Source organism: Erigeron canadensis, chromosome 8, assembly GCF_010389155.1.
Source record: "Erigeron canadensis isolate Cc75 chromosome 8, C_canadensis_v1, whole genome shotgun sequence".
Lineage (NCBI taxonomy): Eukaryota > Viridiplantae > Streptophyta > Magnoliopsida > Asterales > Asteraceae > Erigeron > Erigeron canadensis.
Window position 1 is genome coordinate 45522229 of NC_057768.1, and position 19026 is coordinate 45541254.

The 19026-nt window shown below is 33.1% G+C and overlaps 3 protein-coding genes across 4 annotated transcripts; 2 read left to right on the plus strand and 1 right to left on the minus strand.

Annotated features, from left to right (window-relative positions):
• Positions 1 to 4139: 4139 nt before the first annotated feature.
• Positions 4140 to 6848, minus strand: LOC122578984 (UDP-sulfoquinovose synthase, chloroplastic). Its single transcript, XM_043751057.1, has 3 exons — positions 6684 to 6848; positions 5335 to 6395; positions 4140 to 4691 (listed from the first exon to the last, which is right to left on the minus strand). Exons 2-3 carry the CDS (start codon positions 6370 to 6372, stop codon positions 4290 to 4292), a joined length of 1440 nt encoding a protein of 479 aa, XP_043606992.1. The 5' UTR covers positions 6373 to 6395; positions 6684 to 6848; the 3' UTR covers positions 4140 to 4289.
• A 1844-nt stretch (positions 6849 to 8692) lies between these two features.
• Positions 8693 to 11619, plus strand: LOC122579337 (zinc transporter 4, chloroplastic). Of its 2 annotated transcripts, XM_043751494.1 has the most exons (3): positions 8693 to 8891; positions 9814 to 10528; positions 11007 to 11619. In XM_043751494.1, the coding sequence occupies exons 2-3, from the start codon at positions 9893 to 9895 to the stop codon at positions 11460 to 11462; spliced, it is 1092 nt and encodes a 363-aa protein (XP_043607429.1). In that variant the 5' UTR covers positions 8693 to 8891; positions 9814 to 9892; the 3' UTR covers positions 11463 to 11619. The 2 variants fall into 2 exon arrangements, with proteins under 2 accessions (XP_043607429.1, XP_043607430.1); XM_043751495.1 differs by lacking the exon at positions 8693 to 8891 and having other exon boundaries at positions 9096 to 10528.
• A 5999-nt stretch (positions 11620 to 17618) lies between these two features.
• Positions 17619 to 18754, plus strand: LOC122579131 (NDR1/HIN1-like protein 6). Its single transcript, XM_043751238.1, has one exon. The coding sequence runs from the start codon at positions 17705 to 17707 to the stop codon at positions 18536 to 18538; it is 834 nt and encodes a 277-aa protein (XP_043607173.1). The 5' UTR covers positions 17619 to 17704; the 3' UTR covers positions 18539 to 18754.
• Positions 18755 to 19026: the final 272 nt, after the last annotated feature.

The following is a 19026-nucleotide window of genomic DNA, read 5'->3' on the forward strand; positions in this document are numbered from 1 at the left end:
TTGGGTAAACCCGTTGGGGAACACCGCCGCTGTTAGTGCGGGTTATTGGCGGGCTACATCTCGGAGGGTTGTAAAGCCGCACAAGGTTGGAAGAGGGTGGTACCTTTTTTGACCGTTGGAGCTTGTTTTTTGACCGTTGTTAATCAAAATTAAAAAAAAATTCCCCTATTACCTATAAAATACACTACTATTTTTTCCAAGCAAATCACAACCAAAGTCTATACATTTTCATACATCACACACTTTCACTAAAAACACCTCACTTTTACCCCTAAAATGGATTCCTCCCCTTTATCATCTCCGTATTGTCAACCGCCTACAATACCCGATTTAAGTAAGGGTAGTACTTTTGAGTTTTTTTTTTCTTTTAAAAAGTGTTAAATGAGCTTGAAGACACCGACGCCTCTTCATGAACTCACAAATATATTAAACGAGACAGAGCTTAAGCGCACAAAAAACTAATGTCTAACTATTTCGCTGAAAACTCAAAGTTTGACAGCCAGAGCTTGTTTTTGAAGTGTAGCATTTAAAATTCTAATATGTTTATGTAGTTTTTTTAAAAAAATTATGTTTATGTACTTTTTAAATTATGTTTACATAATGTTTAGTTTAAGTTAATGAAATGTTATAGTTTTTACTAAAAAGAAAAAAAATGAGAGGGTCAAAAAAGTGATGAATGTCAAAGAAAATGGTTGAGAGGGTTGTCTGGAAAGGTTGAAAGGATAAAATGAGTTAAAAAGATGTAATTGATAGGATTTGGAAGAGTTGAAATTTGAAAGTGATGACTCTCATGCCCTTGTGTTGCGTCAAACTTGCAAATTTTCATATAAGCTTTTACTAACAAACATAATGAGATTGTAGAATATGAAATTGTAATCCTCTTTTCTCTTTCAAGAAATACGAATATCAAATGCATCTAACTTTGTTTATCACCAAACAAAAAATATAACTTTTTGATTGATAGGTCACTTCCATTACCATTAAGATCAAATGTTTTTAGTATAATCTCAATCTCTGTAGTTTAACTTGAATAGTTTCAAAAACATACATAAAGCTTGATTTTAAAGCTACCAAAAGGTATGAGTTTAATTTTATCAAAAAAGGGTTGTAAGTAAATTGAAAGATATTTTATTAACAAATAAAAAAATCACATATCTGATCAAATAAAGTGAAAACTAGTTAATAGTAATTAATTCATACAAAAAAAAGTTATATTAGTTAAGTTACTTTAGATGTTTTTGCATACGGTACGTAATTGGGTGTCTAAATTGATAGTATATGAAGAACTAGAAGAAGAAAAAGAAACAAGTTTTATATGGTAGACCCTCAACTCATTCATCAGGCAGTATACATCTGTCGATTATATATTCAACCTATATATATGAATCTTATGGTAATTCATTTTCGGTTGTTTTGATCCAAAATGAGCCAATCATCAATGGGGTTAAGCGATGTATATCAAACTTTGTACTTTTCTTTCTATTGGGGTGTTTGATATGATGGAATAGAAAGGGGGAAACGGAATAAGAAAGATTTCTCTTGTTTGTTTGCGACAAAGAAAGGGAATGAGAAAGGAGAAAGAGGAATCAATTTCATTCTCTCCATTCTCTACAGGGTGAGAATGAAAAAAAAAGTTTTTTTTTTTTAAGATGTTATATGTAACAAATGTATTATTATTTAAAATTTTATTATATATATATATATTCATTCTTTGTGGGTACCAAACAACGGAATTCATTTTCTTTCCAAATACTCATTCTCTTTTTCACTATTTTCATTCTTTATTACATTTCCATTCTCTATAATTCTCTCCCACCAAACATCTCATAACTGTATTTGTTTCATTATAATACTTAAATAATATGCTGCCAAAACAAAGTTTAGATGCACATGCACTTTAGACAAAAATAAAATAAAATTGTGACAACTAAATCTGCCTCTACCGTTGGTTTAATATTATTATTATTATTATTAGCAATCACATCTTTTTTTTTTGGGTAAAAGGGACTTTAAACCCTTGTTCATGTATATTAATATTAAAAAGTCAGGCCTCTTGATAGAAAGCTAAAACAACAAATTCACAAAGATTTCCATGCACAACAGCACAACACCAAACAACCATATAAAATAACAAGCTACTTATATGGAAACCAAAGCATCATTACAAAGAAGTAAAAAACCAAACTAGGAGGTCATGGAACATGAATGTCCCATGCAGTCAAAGCAATTCATCTTTCAATTTCTCAAAATTAATTAAATGTATTATAGACCTTATATTCACACTTTATTTTGAATATGTTGTAAACAACAATGTATTTAACGGAATTAAATTTAGTATTTTAAGAAAAGACGAAAACTAAAGTAGTATAACAACAGTAGAAATGTTTTGCAATGAAAAATCACATACATTGCTAAAAACATGAACTTAAACACAAGTTTTCTCAAGTATTATCATTTGTTTCACTATTTTTTAATAAAAAGTTTGTAGTTATAAGGTTATGGATAAAACGTACGAGTAATAAAGTACGAGGGAAATGAATATGAGGTTGTTCCTCATTTAATCCTTCACAAACTAATATTGTTATAATAAAAAACATGGAAGTCTCATTATTAATTTATTTTACAAACAGGTATTAAAGTATTTGGTTGAGGAGTTCTCGATAAACAACCCTATATTTTCTTTTGTCATAAAATATTGTGTATGAACACTTTATTGTATAATAGTGAGGGACTGAAGGAGTGAAGGCTATGTTTAATAAACCCTAATATTAATAGCGATTTGCAAGGTTTTGTAAAAGAGAATTGCACATCTCAAAATCCAAGGTGGTTGATGACTTGGGTCCTATACTCCTATTGTCTTTAACCTTTTGCTTTTCCCTGCCTTTTTTGTAACATACATAACATTCAAGTCTAAGTCAGTGCTTGGAATGTATGTCCACACTTCTTGAAGAAAGGTTCGTATCAAGTTCGTTCGTTGAAACAGTGACTATACTTGAATCAGTTGAATGGATAACTATACCAGCCAGAATATATTATGGGCTAATCTGTTGTGACCCGGCCCGCTAACATCAAAACAATGCCTCTATGTTTGTTTGATTAAAGAAACGGTCTTTTCTAACAATTAATGATTCAGTGCAAAATGTCCTGACATGTGCATCCGCTTGTGGTATTACGTTATATGAGTAGAAGATAGAAGCATTATTTGGGTAACGTTAGCTTTTGTAGCCATTGGCATATCTTGTTCAGAATAAGAAAACACATCTTGCTTTATGGAAAAAGTTTTTAAAAAACATGAAAAAATAAAAAACTTAATCAAATTAGCGTTATTTAGAAAAGATTTCAAAAAAATAAAAAAGTATCATTTTCCATTTTATAAACTTAAGAAAACAACATTTTAATATTTTCCATATACCATATTTTAAAAACCTCAAATTTCATTTCCCACCACCCCTTCCCCTCCTATCATTTTAAACATGATTTCTAATATTTCAATGGGAAAAATGAAAAATTAGTATCTTTAATTTTGAATGTGTTTTTAAATTTATAATTTGTTTTCAAAAGATGAAAAATCTTTTACATTTTTTTTGAACGAGTTAGTAATTAGTAGTTAGCGATTAGCATTCGAGACACCATACTGTCATAGTGACATCAAATTAGGCAGTATGTAGTTAGCGGTTAGCATTCGAGACACCATACTGTCATAGTGACATCCAATTAGGCAGTATATGGAGCTCGAACCACGCATGTCTGGGACGAAACTCAAGACTCTCGAAAACCCCCCTAATAATCCACTCCTACACAATTTTTAGAATATTAGAAATGAAAAATTAGATTACATTTATAGAACTACAAGCAACTTTAGATTTCATCAAATGTGATGATGTGAAATAACTTGGATATGAAAAATATGTAACACAACCCTATTCGTTTTGATCTCTCCAAATGACGACCTGTTTTTGAGTGCTAACCACTTTTAGCATGTTATCCAAACTTACCTCTGAAGATATACTGGAAAGTGGAAACTGGCAGATTATATTCAAACAACTGAATGATACATGTTCAGTCAACTAAATAGGGATAACTATATATATTTGCCAAAAGACCTACATTACCTCAATTTGTCCGCATTGAAGGGCCACTTTGCACAAAAAATAAAGGGGTATATAAAATTAAGATATAACTACTTTGCAGTACAAGTCTTTAAAACCTTCCTATTTAGGTGACATATGTAAAATATCCAGAAATACAGATATAACTTACCAAGTAAAGTCCATCTCATTATGACATACCTAAGCAGATACAGTTTTTGGTTTAGCCCCAATCTTTCTCCATGAAACACTGGGCATGATCTGTTTTGTGTCAACACGGTCTTTGAACTGAACTGCAACATTGAGCAGTGAGTCGAGAAGCGAGTCAGAAAGAAGGTGTGGTTGAAGTCCTAATTCAATGAGTTTGGTGTGCTTGGCGTTGTAGTAATGCTCCTCCGCTTCGACTCTTGGGTTGGGCACAGATATAGTTTGCACTTCAATTCCAAGCTTCTCACCAGCTTTTGTTACAAGTGAGGCAAGTTGATTTACAGAAAACTGCTCTGTAAATTGATTAAATACCCGAAACTCGCCACGTTTTGCTGGATTTGCAATTGCAAGCTCCACGCACTGGACTGTGTCCCTTATATCGAGGTAGCCTCGGGTCTGTATTTGCAAACGGGGTGCGTCAGAAAGGGTATATTTTAATCTATGTGACCAATAGAATTATAGCAATAAACTTTTCAGTGTTTAGTTTTACTCCCAAGACCAGGTTATAACAAAAAAAAAGCAGCTCATTTGTTTGAAAGGTGAAGTTATCTGAACATCCCAAGACCTACAGGTGAAAAATGATCAGACTAGATTATGTTATAGGCTTATAGCAATATGAGATCAACTGTGTGATACCTAAAGGTCGTGATTTTGACCATAGCTAATAACTTATGAACAGGTCAACTCGGAGTACATTATACGTCTTGCGGAGTTGCGGGTAAAATCTTAGCTAGAAAGGGAAACAGATCAAATGTTGGCATGTCAGCTCAATGTTGTTTAATCCATCCAAAAATTATTTACCCACTTCGACCCATCACCTAACCTGTTTGCCTATATTGCCATGTATAAACTCCAGCATCATTAGCCTATACTAATTGCAGAATGTCAAAAATTGATTAACCATGGATCGGTTTAATAAAACCATTGGACACGACAGTAAACCACCCAATCTCAACTACATATTCAAAACTTAGAAAAAAGTAGGGATGAACTTAACATAACTAGCAAGATTTAATTAAGTTTAACTGAGAGATCTAACCTGGCCTCCTTTGCCATAAACAGTAAGTGGATGACCAACTGCTGCCTGAACACAGAATCTATTCAAGGCAGTTCCAAACACTCCATCGTAATCAAATCTGTTGAAAAGTTCTTCATGCATTTCGGTCTCATGTGTCCGCACACCATAAACCACTCCCTGGTTCAAATCAGTCGCTCTTATCCCCCAAGCCTTAACAGTAAATGCAATATTATTCGAATCATGCACTTTACTCAAATGGTAAAAAGAGCTAGCTTGTTTCGGATAAGGCAAAGTATCGGTTCTGCCATTATGAGTAATGGTAATATACCCTTCTTCGATATCTATGTTTGGTGTCCCGTATTCTCCCATTGTCCCAAGTTTCACAAGATGACAATCCTCAGCATACTCCTTTATCGCAAACAAGACATTAAGGGTACCAAGTACGTTGTTCTGTTGGGTGTATATTGCTCGTGACCGGTCAATCATGGAGTACGGAGCCGATCTTTGCTCTCCAAAATGAACCACGGCATCAGGCTTGAAGGATGTGAAAGCGTCTGACAAAAACTCAAAGTCACAAACATCACCAATATAAAGATCTATGTCTTTTTCGGTCAAAGACCTCCATCTTCTTATTCTATCATGAATGGACGCGATGGGTGTGAGCGAGTCAAGCCCAAGCTGGTTGTCAAAACTGCGGCGAACAAGATTGTCAACAATAGCAACTTCATAGTTTTTGTTGGATAAATGGAGAGAAGTGGCCCAGCCACAATACCCATCTCCACCAATAACCATCACACGCGTCGGCCTCGATTCTTGACCCGAGCTTTCGTCATAGCCAGAACCCGTCTTTGCTTCAGGTTGTTGAAGAGTGGTTGCACGTACCGAGAAAATTCTCTGTGCATTCTTTTTGTGTAAGGCAACACTTTTTAGCGGTTGAGTTGAAGTGCGTAAAAAGAGCGAAGTAGGTAATGAAGCTGAGCTTTGTTTCAACGAGTTAGGTCCCGTTTTCGAGCAAGACGAGATGTTCAAGGGGCAAGAAGCAGTAAGTAAATGTGCCATTTTTCACATCAATATCTTTACCCCTACATATATTTAGCATATAATATATAAATTTTCCACTAATAATAACAATCAAAATTCTGAAGCCCTAAAACTCAACAAAGCATAACTTATCAGAATAAATCTAAAGTTTATCTACAATTTATGTCATTATATGATTGCAAAATCTTGTAACAAAACAATAAATGATTCTATTTTCATTTTATAAGTGAATTTGCATAATATATAAAAAACTGAAGAAAAAAAACAAGCATAAATAAATACAGATATAAAAATATAAATGAATGACTATGTAAAGAAGTGATAGATACCTCTTGCTGATGATAAATTTTAGATGGATGAAAGTTAGAATAGAATTTGTTGATAGTATGGTAGTGTGTTGGTCACTCCGTCCTTTTTTCTTTCTTTCTTTTTTTTGTCGTGAATAAAAATAAAATAAAATTTTTAATAGTTATAGCTCAGAAATGAAGATATGGGAGGGAGTATCGAGCAGGGTACTGTAATGGATATTCCTTTTAGTAAATTAAATGCAATAATGATAAGTTTACAAACTTATCCTTCATCTTTGTTTTATGTCATTTTGGCCGGGGTTGGTTTTCCTTTTATAAATAGTTTTCATCATCAATAGATTGATTGATATACGGCGAAACTCGAGAATATAAGATGTTGGGTTTAAACTTTATTGTGAGCAAAATGCTCACAGGAATGGAAACACAAGTTTTCTCAACATGGGTTTCCTCTGTAATTGACGTTATGAAGTAACATGTCGCTGAGCTTAAAGTTGTAATTAAAAAAATAGTCCAACTTCCATGAGTGATTGTCATTTGTTACTTTTTATATACCTAAATTCATTTTTATTTTTATAATAAAGTAATAAGGACATGGCTTAAACAAAAGTTATAATAGATCATACTTTGTTTAGCATCTATACTCCTTTATAATACAAACTAGATATTTTATTTTTGAAATTTTTTAATCTCTTAAAACATTTATAACATATATCTTTTATCTACTAAATCACTTTCATTAACTACTTAAATCACATGAATTATTTTACATCAATTATCAATCTAACTCGCCGTCGTTTTCATTATAAGTCGCCACCGCCACCACCGATATGTCGCCGCTTACACGGCCACATTGTGCGGGTATTCGTCTAGTGAGAATAAATCATACCTAAATTTTTAAATAAAGTTATAGTAATGTACAATTAGTTATAGTAATGTTCAATTTTTGAAATTTATTAGAATTTTGAATTTATGAATAAACATATTAGAATTTTGAAATACATAGAGTTTAGAAAGAAAATTTTGATTTTATAAATATATAATATAAATTCATATAAAAGCTAAAAATCCACTATAAGAGTAAAGTGTTATCATACAAGTGTATTAAAAAATTGCTAAAATGATAAAATTTCTTTTTTTATATTTATATTTTATTAAAAGTTTTATATTAGTTTTGAAAACAAGAAAAAGGGAAAAGGAAAAGAACTAGATACTACTTACTTTTATGGGTGTTAGGTCCAATACCTCGATAGCGTATAGATAAGTTAAGATGTACACAGACCTCACATCTAACTAAGTAGATAGACTTTACAGGTTCTACCTAAATAACAGGAAAAAAAAAAACCTCTAAACTTTTGTTTGAGCTAGTGTTTACTACCAATTCAAACCATGTTGTTTTTTATTATTTTTTGAAAATAATGAATAATATATATATATATATAAGTAAGTAATGCCCAATGCCGTCTTTCACGGGTTTTGGGTCCCAATACCTCGACGGTGTATGAGAGATGTTAAGATGTAGATAGCCTTACCCCTATCTAAACAGTGTAGAGAGACTGCATCCAGGTTCTATCTAAAGATAGAAAATGACCTTTTCTACCTTTTGGTAGAATCTGAAAGCAGTCTCTCTACCTTTGGTATGGATAATGTTGTCTACATCTCAACCTACCCATATACCGACAAAATAATGAATTATATATCACATTGTTAATTATTTAACAAAGATACGAAATTTACTTGAACCATTTTGACTTACTTTTATCAAACATTTTTTTATTATTTGTTGTAAACAAAACAATAAAAATATATTTATTTATGAACAAACATATTAGAATTTTGAAATACATAGAGTCTAGAAGAAATTTTTGATTTAATAAATAAATTATATAAATTCATACAAAAACTAAGTGTATATTAAAATTACTAAAATAATAATAAAATTTTCTTTTTCTTTTTATTTATATATATTTTATTAAAAGTTCAGTTTTAAAAACAAGAAGTCCCCCAAAAAAGAGCACCGAAGTTTTGGAGGAAGATCATAAAAATAGTTTGTCGTGTTTTCCAAAGTCAAACTTGAAAGAGAAGAAGAGTGTGTTCATCATCTTCCTCAAAGAAACACTCAAACCCCACCCCCGTTCATTCATTCATTCATATATTAATGTTCGATTCTGACCTCATCTCCGATATTCATATTTCTTGTTCAGTTTGATTGCTTTTTTATATATTTAACAGGTAATTTCGGAATCCTTTTATTGGTTTAATCGAATATTTTTGTTTAATCTACGTCATCTTTTTGTTAGTAATTTCGGTTTTTTGTCTGATTATATATTAAGTTACGCCTTCTTTGTTTGCTTACAGTTTTATTGATGATTAATTTAATAAGTTTGTTATTAATTTAATTACACCAGTATTTACACTAATAAGTATTGATATATGTATAAGAACTTGAATAAGAAGAAAACAAAAGAAAAAAAAAAGGAATTTGGAAATGGGTATCACTATCATGTCATTTTCATCATCCTATGATAACTAGTAGTCTAGTTGTATATCACATGAATGGCCCCATCTAGTTACTCATAAGACTTTGTCATGATCAATCTTTTATGTTTTAATTAGTTACTTTATCCCTTTTGCTATACAAGTTAGTTAATGCCACTTGTTTTCGGAAATCAGGAAACCAAAAGGCCTTCGGATTAGTGATATCTGATGTGACCAAATATTTAAGAGGTTGTCGTTCCTATTCATATGGTAGATTATGTATATATCTTAATAGTTGTGAGGTGTATGAATGGTTGTTTGTAAAATGATTATAAGAATTTGACCAATGAAAAATCTTTCAGTTTTGCTAAGTATAGTTTTTTGGCAATTATTGTAAAGATCGATAGTTAGTTCGCTATGATACGCCAGGCAGAAAGGTTCAGTAAGTTGGTTAGTTACTTCAGAGCGCTTGACGTTTGTCAATTGTCATTCAGGTCGAAAACTTTGTCTCTGCAGTCTATCGTGGCTGAATGTTTGAAAACAATTTTTTCATATTCTTAGGATGCTTGATACCTTATTGAGGCTGAGTCTTTGTAGTATCTTAATTAACACAACCTTGCATAGATTGCAGGAATTTGAACTCTTAACCTCTACTCTTTTGAACTGTTTGATCTAGGGATTTCTTGACATCTTTTGAATTACCAAAGTTGTATATTTCTTTTTTCCACTTTGGATACAAAAAAGGCCCCCATTCGATGAATCTTTCTGCATCATTGTCAACCAGTAGTTGCAGTGACTCACCGATCTTAGAAGCATGTCGAGACGAGAAAGCTGCTTTCATTCTCAAATTTGTGGCCATTGCTTCCATCCTTTTGGCTGGAATCATTGGAGTTGCCATTCCATTAGTTGGCAAGAAATGGCAACTTCTCAGATCAGAATCCAGTTTCTTTTTTGCCACTAAAGCCTTTGCTGCTGGTGTCATTCTTGCTACAGGATTTGTGCATATGCTACCAGATGCCACATCAGCCTTGTCTAACCCCTGTCTCCCTGAAGTTCCTTGGTCGAGTTTCCCTTTTTCGGGCTTCATTGCAATGATGGCTGCTTTGGCCACATTGCTAGCTGACTTCATTAGTACTCAATACTATGAAGGTAAACAAGAGAAGCAGGTCCAAACTGCTAGAATTGAGCCTGATGATCTAGCTTCAGTGGTGGTTCCATTGCTTGGAAAAGAGAGTGTCACGGGTCCCCAAGGGGGTGAGATTTACACTCTAGGTATGAATGGTCATGCTATTAATGATAGACACACTAATGAAAATGGTCAAATGCATGAAGACTCAGAGATGCTTAGTGATGATGCAGATGGTGTTGTAAGAAATGTTGTGGTTTCACAGGTAATCTGGGAGTCAGTTTCCTATTGTTTGTTTGGAGGTGGCACAAATGGCACATTGGTGGTCAAAATAAAATCTGGTTCAAACGGGTTGGGCTAGGTTGAGTTGACATGTTTTGGTCCCTTTTAAAAATTTTATTAATAAATGATGGTTTGTGCGAATTATGGTTACAAACCAATCCTATTATAGTTATATGATAATAATATAATATGATATACACAAATAAAGAAGTTAAAATACTAATCTGGATCTTTAATTAGATTTTGGAGGTCGTATGCAATATGAACATAGAGTCGGAGTTTGGATTTTTTAATAATGGACAACTTTTAACCTTTAATCCGTTGGTCATTCCCCTTTTACTGTAGCTCATTACTTTGACCTGACCAGTTTGAGATATAATGCAACCCATACTGGTCCATTTCTAAGCCAATGGGTCGAAATTGCCACCGACAGTGAACTCACTTACTTCACTTACACGCAGGTGTTGGAACTTGGAATCGTATCACATTCAATCATCATCGGCCTATCACTGGGAGTTTCACAAAGTCCATGCACAATTAAACCTTTGCTTGGAGCATTATCTTTGCATCAATTCTTTGAAGGGTTTGCATTGGCCGGCTGCATCTCACAAGCCAGATTCGGGATCCTTCGTTCTACAATGATGGCAGGATTTTTTGCGATAACTGCTCCTATAAGCGTTGGCATAGGGACAGGTATCTCTTCATTTTACAATCCTAATAGTCCTAGAGCTCTGGTTATTGAAGGTATTCTGGACTCTATTTCTGCTGGGATTTTAGTTTATATGGCTTTGGTGGATTTAATTGCTGCTGAATTCTTGACTAAGAGGATGAAAAGCAATTTGGGGGATCAATTAGTGTCTTTTATTTCACTTTTCTTTGGGGCTGGTCTAATGTCATCTCTTGCAGCATGGGCTTAAAATGGCTCATTGTCCTTATGGTGTAACTAATCTAACTCAATCCCTGCCAACTGTTTAGTGCTATATTCTGTGAATCATTGTAAATTATACATGAAAAGTTAACAAACGACCAACAAAAATATCATGATATACAATGTGCTTTTGTAGTTTTTTCTAAGAGAGCATGTGACGTTACATGTGTAACATTAGGTGGTAGATATCTTGATTCAATATCAGGCATGATTGACTTTTTTTGCCTTTTAAGAATTTTTCTTAATGTGTGTCTTTTTTTTAAAAAAAAACTTTAAGAGCATCATACAACGCTTCTTTTGGGTTGTACAGTTTGATCTCATGTCTATATAACCTGGTTAACCACATGACCAGATAGATGGAACCTCTGAGGCTTTGATGGCCTCCTCGCTGTGTTGTTTATATGTGATCTATGATAAGAAAACGAAAAACACTTTTTGGATCCTGTAACATATACCTTAGGTTATTCCTTATTCCCAAGATGTTACTTTTCCATGCAACAGTGAAGGTGATATGATCCCAAATCGGCCAAGTATGGGATTGGTTGGTGGTTTATAAGCCTAAGTGTCCCCTCCTCCTTTAAGCTAGCTTTTGGGAGTTAGTTATACACTTAGCTCATGGCATGATCCGAGCCTATTATGGGATGGTATCGTATCAATTGGTATCAAAGCCAGCTCTACCTTTCGAGGTTCCAACGCTCGGAGTGGTGGCTTGGACCCAAGGAGAAGGGTGCCAACAGTGACCAACATAGTCGTGACCAACGAGGACGTTGGCTCTTCAAAGGGTGGGGTATTGATATGATCCCACATCGGCCAAGTATGGGATTGGTTGGTAGTTTATAAGCCTAGGTGTCCCCTCCTCCTTTAAGCTAGCTTTTGGGAGTGAGTTTTACACTTAGCTTATGGCATGATGTGAGCCTATTATGGGATGGTTTTGTATCAAAAGGGTATTGAGAAAGCATACTCCAATTGTAGCATTGCCCTGACCTGAAAAACTACCAAATTGGTCACTCTAAGTATTGGATATGCTAAGGTATAATTCCTGTTATGATAAACCTTGCTCAAGATTATTGGCATATTCTTAACCTTTTTCAAGATCTGGATGCTTTTTCTAGTTACCTCCATTTCCTCAAATCAACATGTAGTTGTTGGTTCGAGATACGTATCTTTCTTGTTACCTTTTGTAATTCATTGTGTTTAAGATTTCTGTGTTTTTTGGTAATTAAGAGTGTAATTCAGATTGTTAAATTTACTGGTAGAGAATCCAAAAGATGGACTTCATTTATTGATTAACATGATATAAACTGGAAATAGCAATTCATAATCTTTCTATTCTGTTACATGTTTCTATCTTATTTTCTAGACTCATTTTTAGGTCTAAAGATAAGTTACTCACTTTTGAAATCTGTTCTATAGTCCTATTTAAGTTTGAATTCCAATGTGACATACATTCCGGAAAATACTGCATCAAACGTAAGGAGTCACAAAGAAACAACTGATTTACACTAAGCCAAACACTAAAACTTTTATAAATTAAAAGTGAATCCCATTGATCAGATCACAAGCAAATCTTCCTTGTCATCGGTTTATTACTAAAGGACATGTCTCTGAAGTCTGAAATGATTGAATCAGCGTTAGCAAAAGTTTGACTTTCACGTACTATCCGTTTTGTTAAAAATTGCATTCATACAAAAATTGTACTCTAGTTGGAAAATTTAAGGTTCGGTTTTTGTATATAAAGGTATTATGTTTATGCATTTAATAATGTATTAGTGAGAGCTCTTAGAGCTATCATTATCAAAATACATAATTTTGTACCACTTGAACGAAAGCTGACCATAGGAAAAGAGGCTGATTTTATAAATAAACGGTTTTATTCACATGAAGCTATAATGAAGACATAACAATCCTTGGATTAGAACTTTTACATTCTCCATTTTCCTCATCGTTATGACACCCAATCAAGTATCAAAGTATAAGAATATATCCTCTATATCTCATTCTTCGTACTTCAGATTCTATGAGTCTACATCAACTAAGTGGAGAACTGGTGTGATAGATTTTTTGAGCTAAGCAACTTAATACCAATGCTCATCTTACCCTTATACCATCCATTGTCTCTTTGAAGCCTAAAAGGTCGGTAAAACAAATTGATCGAAAAGCTAGTTTGAATGAACCAAATATTCACCACAAGCTGTCCTCATTAATATCATGACAAATACTTTTACACATGATGTACGTAAAATTTCGTGCAATGAGAATTATGTGAAGGATATCCTATGTGCATAAGAATATGTAGATCGATTTATCGTTCTATAAATGCTCTTTGGAGACACAATGTTGTCTCATAAACTACCAATCAAGTAAAAGTTTCTAAATGTATGGATTTATTACTGGGCAACTACTCCTTCGGCAGTTGGACGCTAGTCCTACTGCCAAGGGAGATTTGCCCCGCAATTAATCTACTACGATGACAAGCCATTAATTCAAGGTAAGTTCTTTATAAACTTAACTGACATAACCATCTGCAAATGTTTACTTTTATGGTGAAATTTAATGATGCATAGAGTTGTAATCGACTATATACAAACTTTCACAGTTTACTTTCTGAGGCAAGACCTTAGCTGTGGTAAAACTCGAGTAATTGATCATAATGATACATTTTCATGTCTTTCGTTTGTCGTTTTTGGATTAACTTGAGTGTCATCCGTTCGGCAAAGTGGTAAATATAGAGGTTCATTCTTTTCTCATCTTTCTCGACTAAATTAAGTCCATTTTCTGATTAGCTAGTGTTTTTTTGGAATGAATTTAACAATGCAATTTAATTAGATCTTCAAGTCCCCATTCCTTCTTCTTTACATCGCCTTATGCTCACCCACATTTTGTTTCCCATTCGCCAGATTTCTGATGGTTAATTTGTGAGGCCCCCGATAATATATATTTGGATATTGCCTTAAGATCGATATAGTGTCTGCTACTTTGACATGTATAATGTATAGCTAGCTAGATGAACTTAGTCTAAACATATAGCAAGTTAATTTAGCCATATATTTACGACGTTGAATTCAGTAACACAAGAGGTGAACCAATTTGGTCAATTATAATTCCAAAAAGACAATATTGTAACAACTTTGGACTGATTAAAAGTAAGCTAGGGACATGACATGATGACACTATTGTTTGCCGACCTTGTTAACGGTCGAAATTTGTTTCTTAATACAAAATTAGGAAAACTTTCTTGACAATGACAATGAAGGATTGAAGGTTAATTAAACTTTTTCTTTTTTATTGAGTATTATTATTATTATTATATTATTATTATTATTATTATTATTATTATTATTATTATTATTATTATTATTATTATTATTATTATTATTATTACCGTTAAAATCAATTAAGTTTTAGAATCAATGAAGTTGTGCGTGTTGGATATTGTCAAGCTAAATTCATTTCGTACATGTTCATTCTTTTTTTTTTCTTTTTTCTTTTTTGCAAACTTGAAAATGTTAACGTGCAAAATAATTATAGTATGTGAACTTCCTTACGGACCCTGCACATGAGAGGTCTACTCTACAACCAGCAAATCTACTCGTCTTTGTTTGGGTAGGGGGGAAACATGCATGCGTTGACCTCACAGGGGTATCCCCTCTAGTTGGTTTGAGAAACAATGGTTTTGTAGTTGAACAAGCATTGAGAAGTACTAAAGCGAAGAAAGTGAAAAAGCATGACAAAGCTTGTGAAGAGAATCAGCATGTGTTTGTCCCTCTGGATTTTGATACCTTTGGCTCACTTGCAATTGGTTTCCTGTCTAGGGTTTAACAGGTTATGCATAGCAACACCTCAACTCCAAGGGGGCATGAGTTTGTTTTTAGTAGATTAGGTTTTGCTATTCAGACAGCTTGTTACCCGTTTACCTGCTTTTGTGATGTACTCCCTCTGTTCCATTTTAATTGTCATGTTGACTAACTTTGACCGTAAATAACTTTATTTGTGTCATATAAAACTTGATATAAAATATATGAATGGATTAGGTTTTTAATGTACTTTTCGTTCATATAAGTTTCATCAACTAACATATAATACAAACAAAGTTATTTATGGTCAAAGTTAGTCAACATGACATTTAAATTGAGACGGAGGGAGTATGATTCTTTGATGAATATAACCAATAGTGTCTATTAATATTTTTTATAAGTTCATTCCATGAATTTTATGTTAACTAGTTAAGTGTATAATATTGGCAAAAGTTGTACGAGTATTTAACAAGGCCATTAAAAGAAACTTGTATGAAAGCATGTAATTCGTTTTAATTGAGTTGAACTTAATTAAAATATAAATAAAAACTGTATTATTAAGATTTGTAACTGTTCATTCATTATGCGCTACTGCCATTTATTTATTTGTATCCGTTACCTTATTATTAAATTGAATAAAAGTTGTAAATAACAATCAGACCTTATCCGTTGACCATATATTATACGAGTAATACACAAAACATAGTGACAAAAGCGGCCGAAGATGGGTCGGTCCAGGAAGCCAGATTGGATCCAGCAAACACTTTCTACACGAAAATTCTCACCATCGTATCTCTTTTAATAATATTGGATTTGATTATTTACTTGAATAAAAGTAAAGTAAAGTAACTTCCAATGTCGTCTTCTACGGGTTTTGGGTCTCAATACCGTCTTTGACGATGTATGGGGGAGGTTGATATGTAGACAGTCTTACCCCTACCAAAGATAGAGAGGTTGTTTATAGGTTCTACCATAGGTAGAAAAAGACCTCCAGCCTTGCTGGGCACGAGGATCGAACCCATATATATATATATATATATGGGTAACACTGCGGTGAGAACACTTTTAAAATAAGAACGGTGAGAATACTTAAAAAATATCATTTTGATGCATTAAAAGTCCATAAAACTAACATAGTACATAACTAATTATCATTATTTAAGTGTTTAACAACACATTGATCATTCAAAATCGAAAAAATCACGTTTTTTGTTTTGTACATCCATCTTTGATGCATATTATCAAAATGATGCATCCAACAAAAAACGTGATTTTTTTCGATTTTGACGGATTCATGTGTTGTTAAACACTTAAATAATGATAATTAGTTATGCACTATGTCATTTTTATGGACTTTTAATGCATTAAAATGTACTCTTAAAATAAGAACGGTGAGAACACCTTAAAAACATCATTTTGATGCATTAAAAGTCCATAAAAGTAACATAGTGCATAACTAATTATCTTTATTTAAGTTTTTAACAACACATTCGTCCGTCAAAATCAAAATAATCATGTTTTTTGTTTTGTGCATCCATCTCGGATGCATAATCATCAAAATGATGCATCCAACAAAAAACGTGACTTTTTCGATTTTGATGAATCAATGTGTTGTTAAACACTTAAATAATGATAATTAGTTATGCACTATGTCAGTTTTATAGACTTTTAATGCATCAAAATGATGTTTTTTAAGGTGTTCTCACCATTCTTATTTTAAAACTGTTCTTATTTGATTGTCCCCTGTATATATATATATATATATAATAAAAGGTATAAAAAAAAAGTGTTCAATTTTTGTGATTTTTGAATGTTAGTATCTTTACTTTTAGTTAGCAATATAAAAGATTCATATTCTTAAAACTTCAAATAAAGAACTTTGCTTAGTGCTTACATTTTCAACTTCAGTTTCTACTGAGTTTTGTATAAGTGGCTTTAAACATGAATGGTTAATTATCTAGATGTGGATAATCAAAGATATGTATCCCAATGACTCTTTAAAAAGATAGTAAAGGACATGAAAGTTTTGAGAAAAAGCATTAGATTTTTATAAATTTTTATTACAGTACGAGTAACTTTTTTAATCTTGCAAAATTTATTCCATGACAATATGGATATTGTAAGACTGGTTGGAAGTGGCTCCCTCCTCATTAACAAATTACAATTATATACAATTCAATTGGACATGACCAACGTTCAATAATGCGCCTCATTTGAAGTAAATATTTTTCATCATTTTTTCCGATATATAAAACTTTATCAACATTACACGTGTGCCAAATAACTTGTTGCCACAAATTAAACACTACACACACATTTCCATTTTTATCACAACTGGAACCAGCAAATCAAAATATACAATATACATATATTAACATATATATATATATATATTATCCCTCTTTTTCCCACCACAAAATCCTTACACACCACAGCTATGACCGACAGAGTCTACCCATCAACTAAACCCAACGGCACCACCAAAACCACCACCACCACCACAAGACTTCCACCGCCACCAAACAAAACCCAATTCCAAACTCCCACCAACCGCCACCCTCACCGTCCAAACCCCACCACAAACCACCGCCAGTCTCGCCGACGAAGCTGTTTTTGTTTATGCTTTTTTTGGTCAACTTTAATCATAGTCCTTCTTCTACTCATAGCAACCATAGCCGGCTGCATTTTGTACCTCCTTTACCACCCTCGCCGACCAACATTCTCAATCACTTCTCTTAAAATTTCCGAATTCAACCTCGTACCAAACAATTCAGACGACACAACAAAACTCACTTCAAAACTTAACCTCACCGTCTCAACAAAAAACCCAAACAAAAAGATCACATTTTTTTACAGCCCTTTCACCATAACATGTTTTTCTTCAGACAATTCAGTACTATTTGCAAACGGGTCATTCAAAAGCCCGTTTGTTAGCAAACCCGACAACATTACAATCATCCATTCCACCTTGTACGGAAACTCTGTACTTATGGATACAGAGGTTGTAAATAAAATAAGATCGGATTTGAAGAAGAAATCTGGGGTGCCGTTAAAGATAGTGTTGGATAGTGAAGCACGTGTGAAAATCGAGAATATTGTACGGACCAAAAAGGTTGGGATTCGGATAAAATGTGAAGGGATTCATAGTTTGGTACCGAATAATAAGGGAGGAAATTATAATAAGACATCATCAAAATCAGTGGCTGCTAATGTTTCTGCTGCAAAGTGTAAGCTTGATCTTAGAATCAAGATCTGGAAATGGACCTTTTGATGAATTATTTTTTTTTTTATTTATTTGTATTAAAATATACATATTTTGGACTGAGGAGATGAAATTAAGCAAAGTAGAGGAGGCCATGACGTTTTTTTGGTAATTACCGTTGTTTGAGATCAAATTCCACATGTAACCGTTACTTTATTTTATCTATTATTATGTACACTACTTACAGATATATGTTAATTATGATCATATATATGATGTGATATATACTTCCGAGTCATCAATAGTCTACTTGGTTTGGGGTGAAGATCATTGTTCAATAACCCTGTTTAGTATTAAGTGTTGTATATATTGGTAGCCTCATTTAAGTACTTAATACATAATCAACTCTAGTTAGTTGTAATAACTTTTATAGTTGTAATAACTTTTATAGATGTTACTTGTTAGGGACAAGGGTGTAGTGACAAACTTTTGACAATTTGACAAGTTTTGGCAAAAGAATAAACCAATACATTCATGCCACATGTAATAGCCAAAAA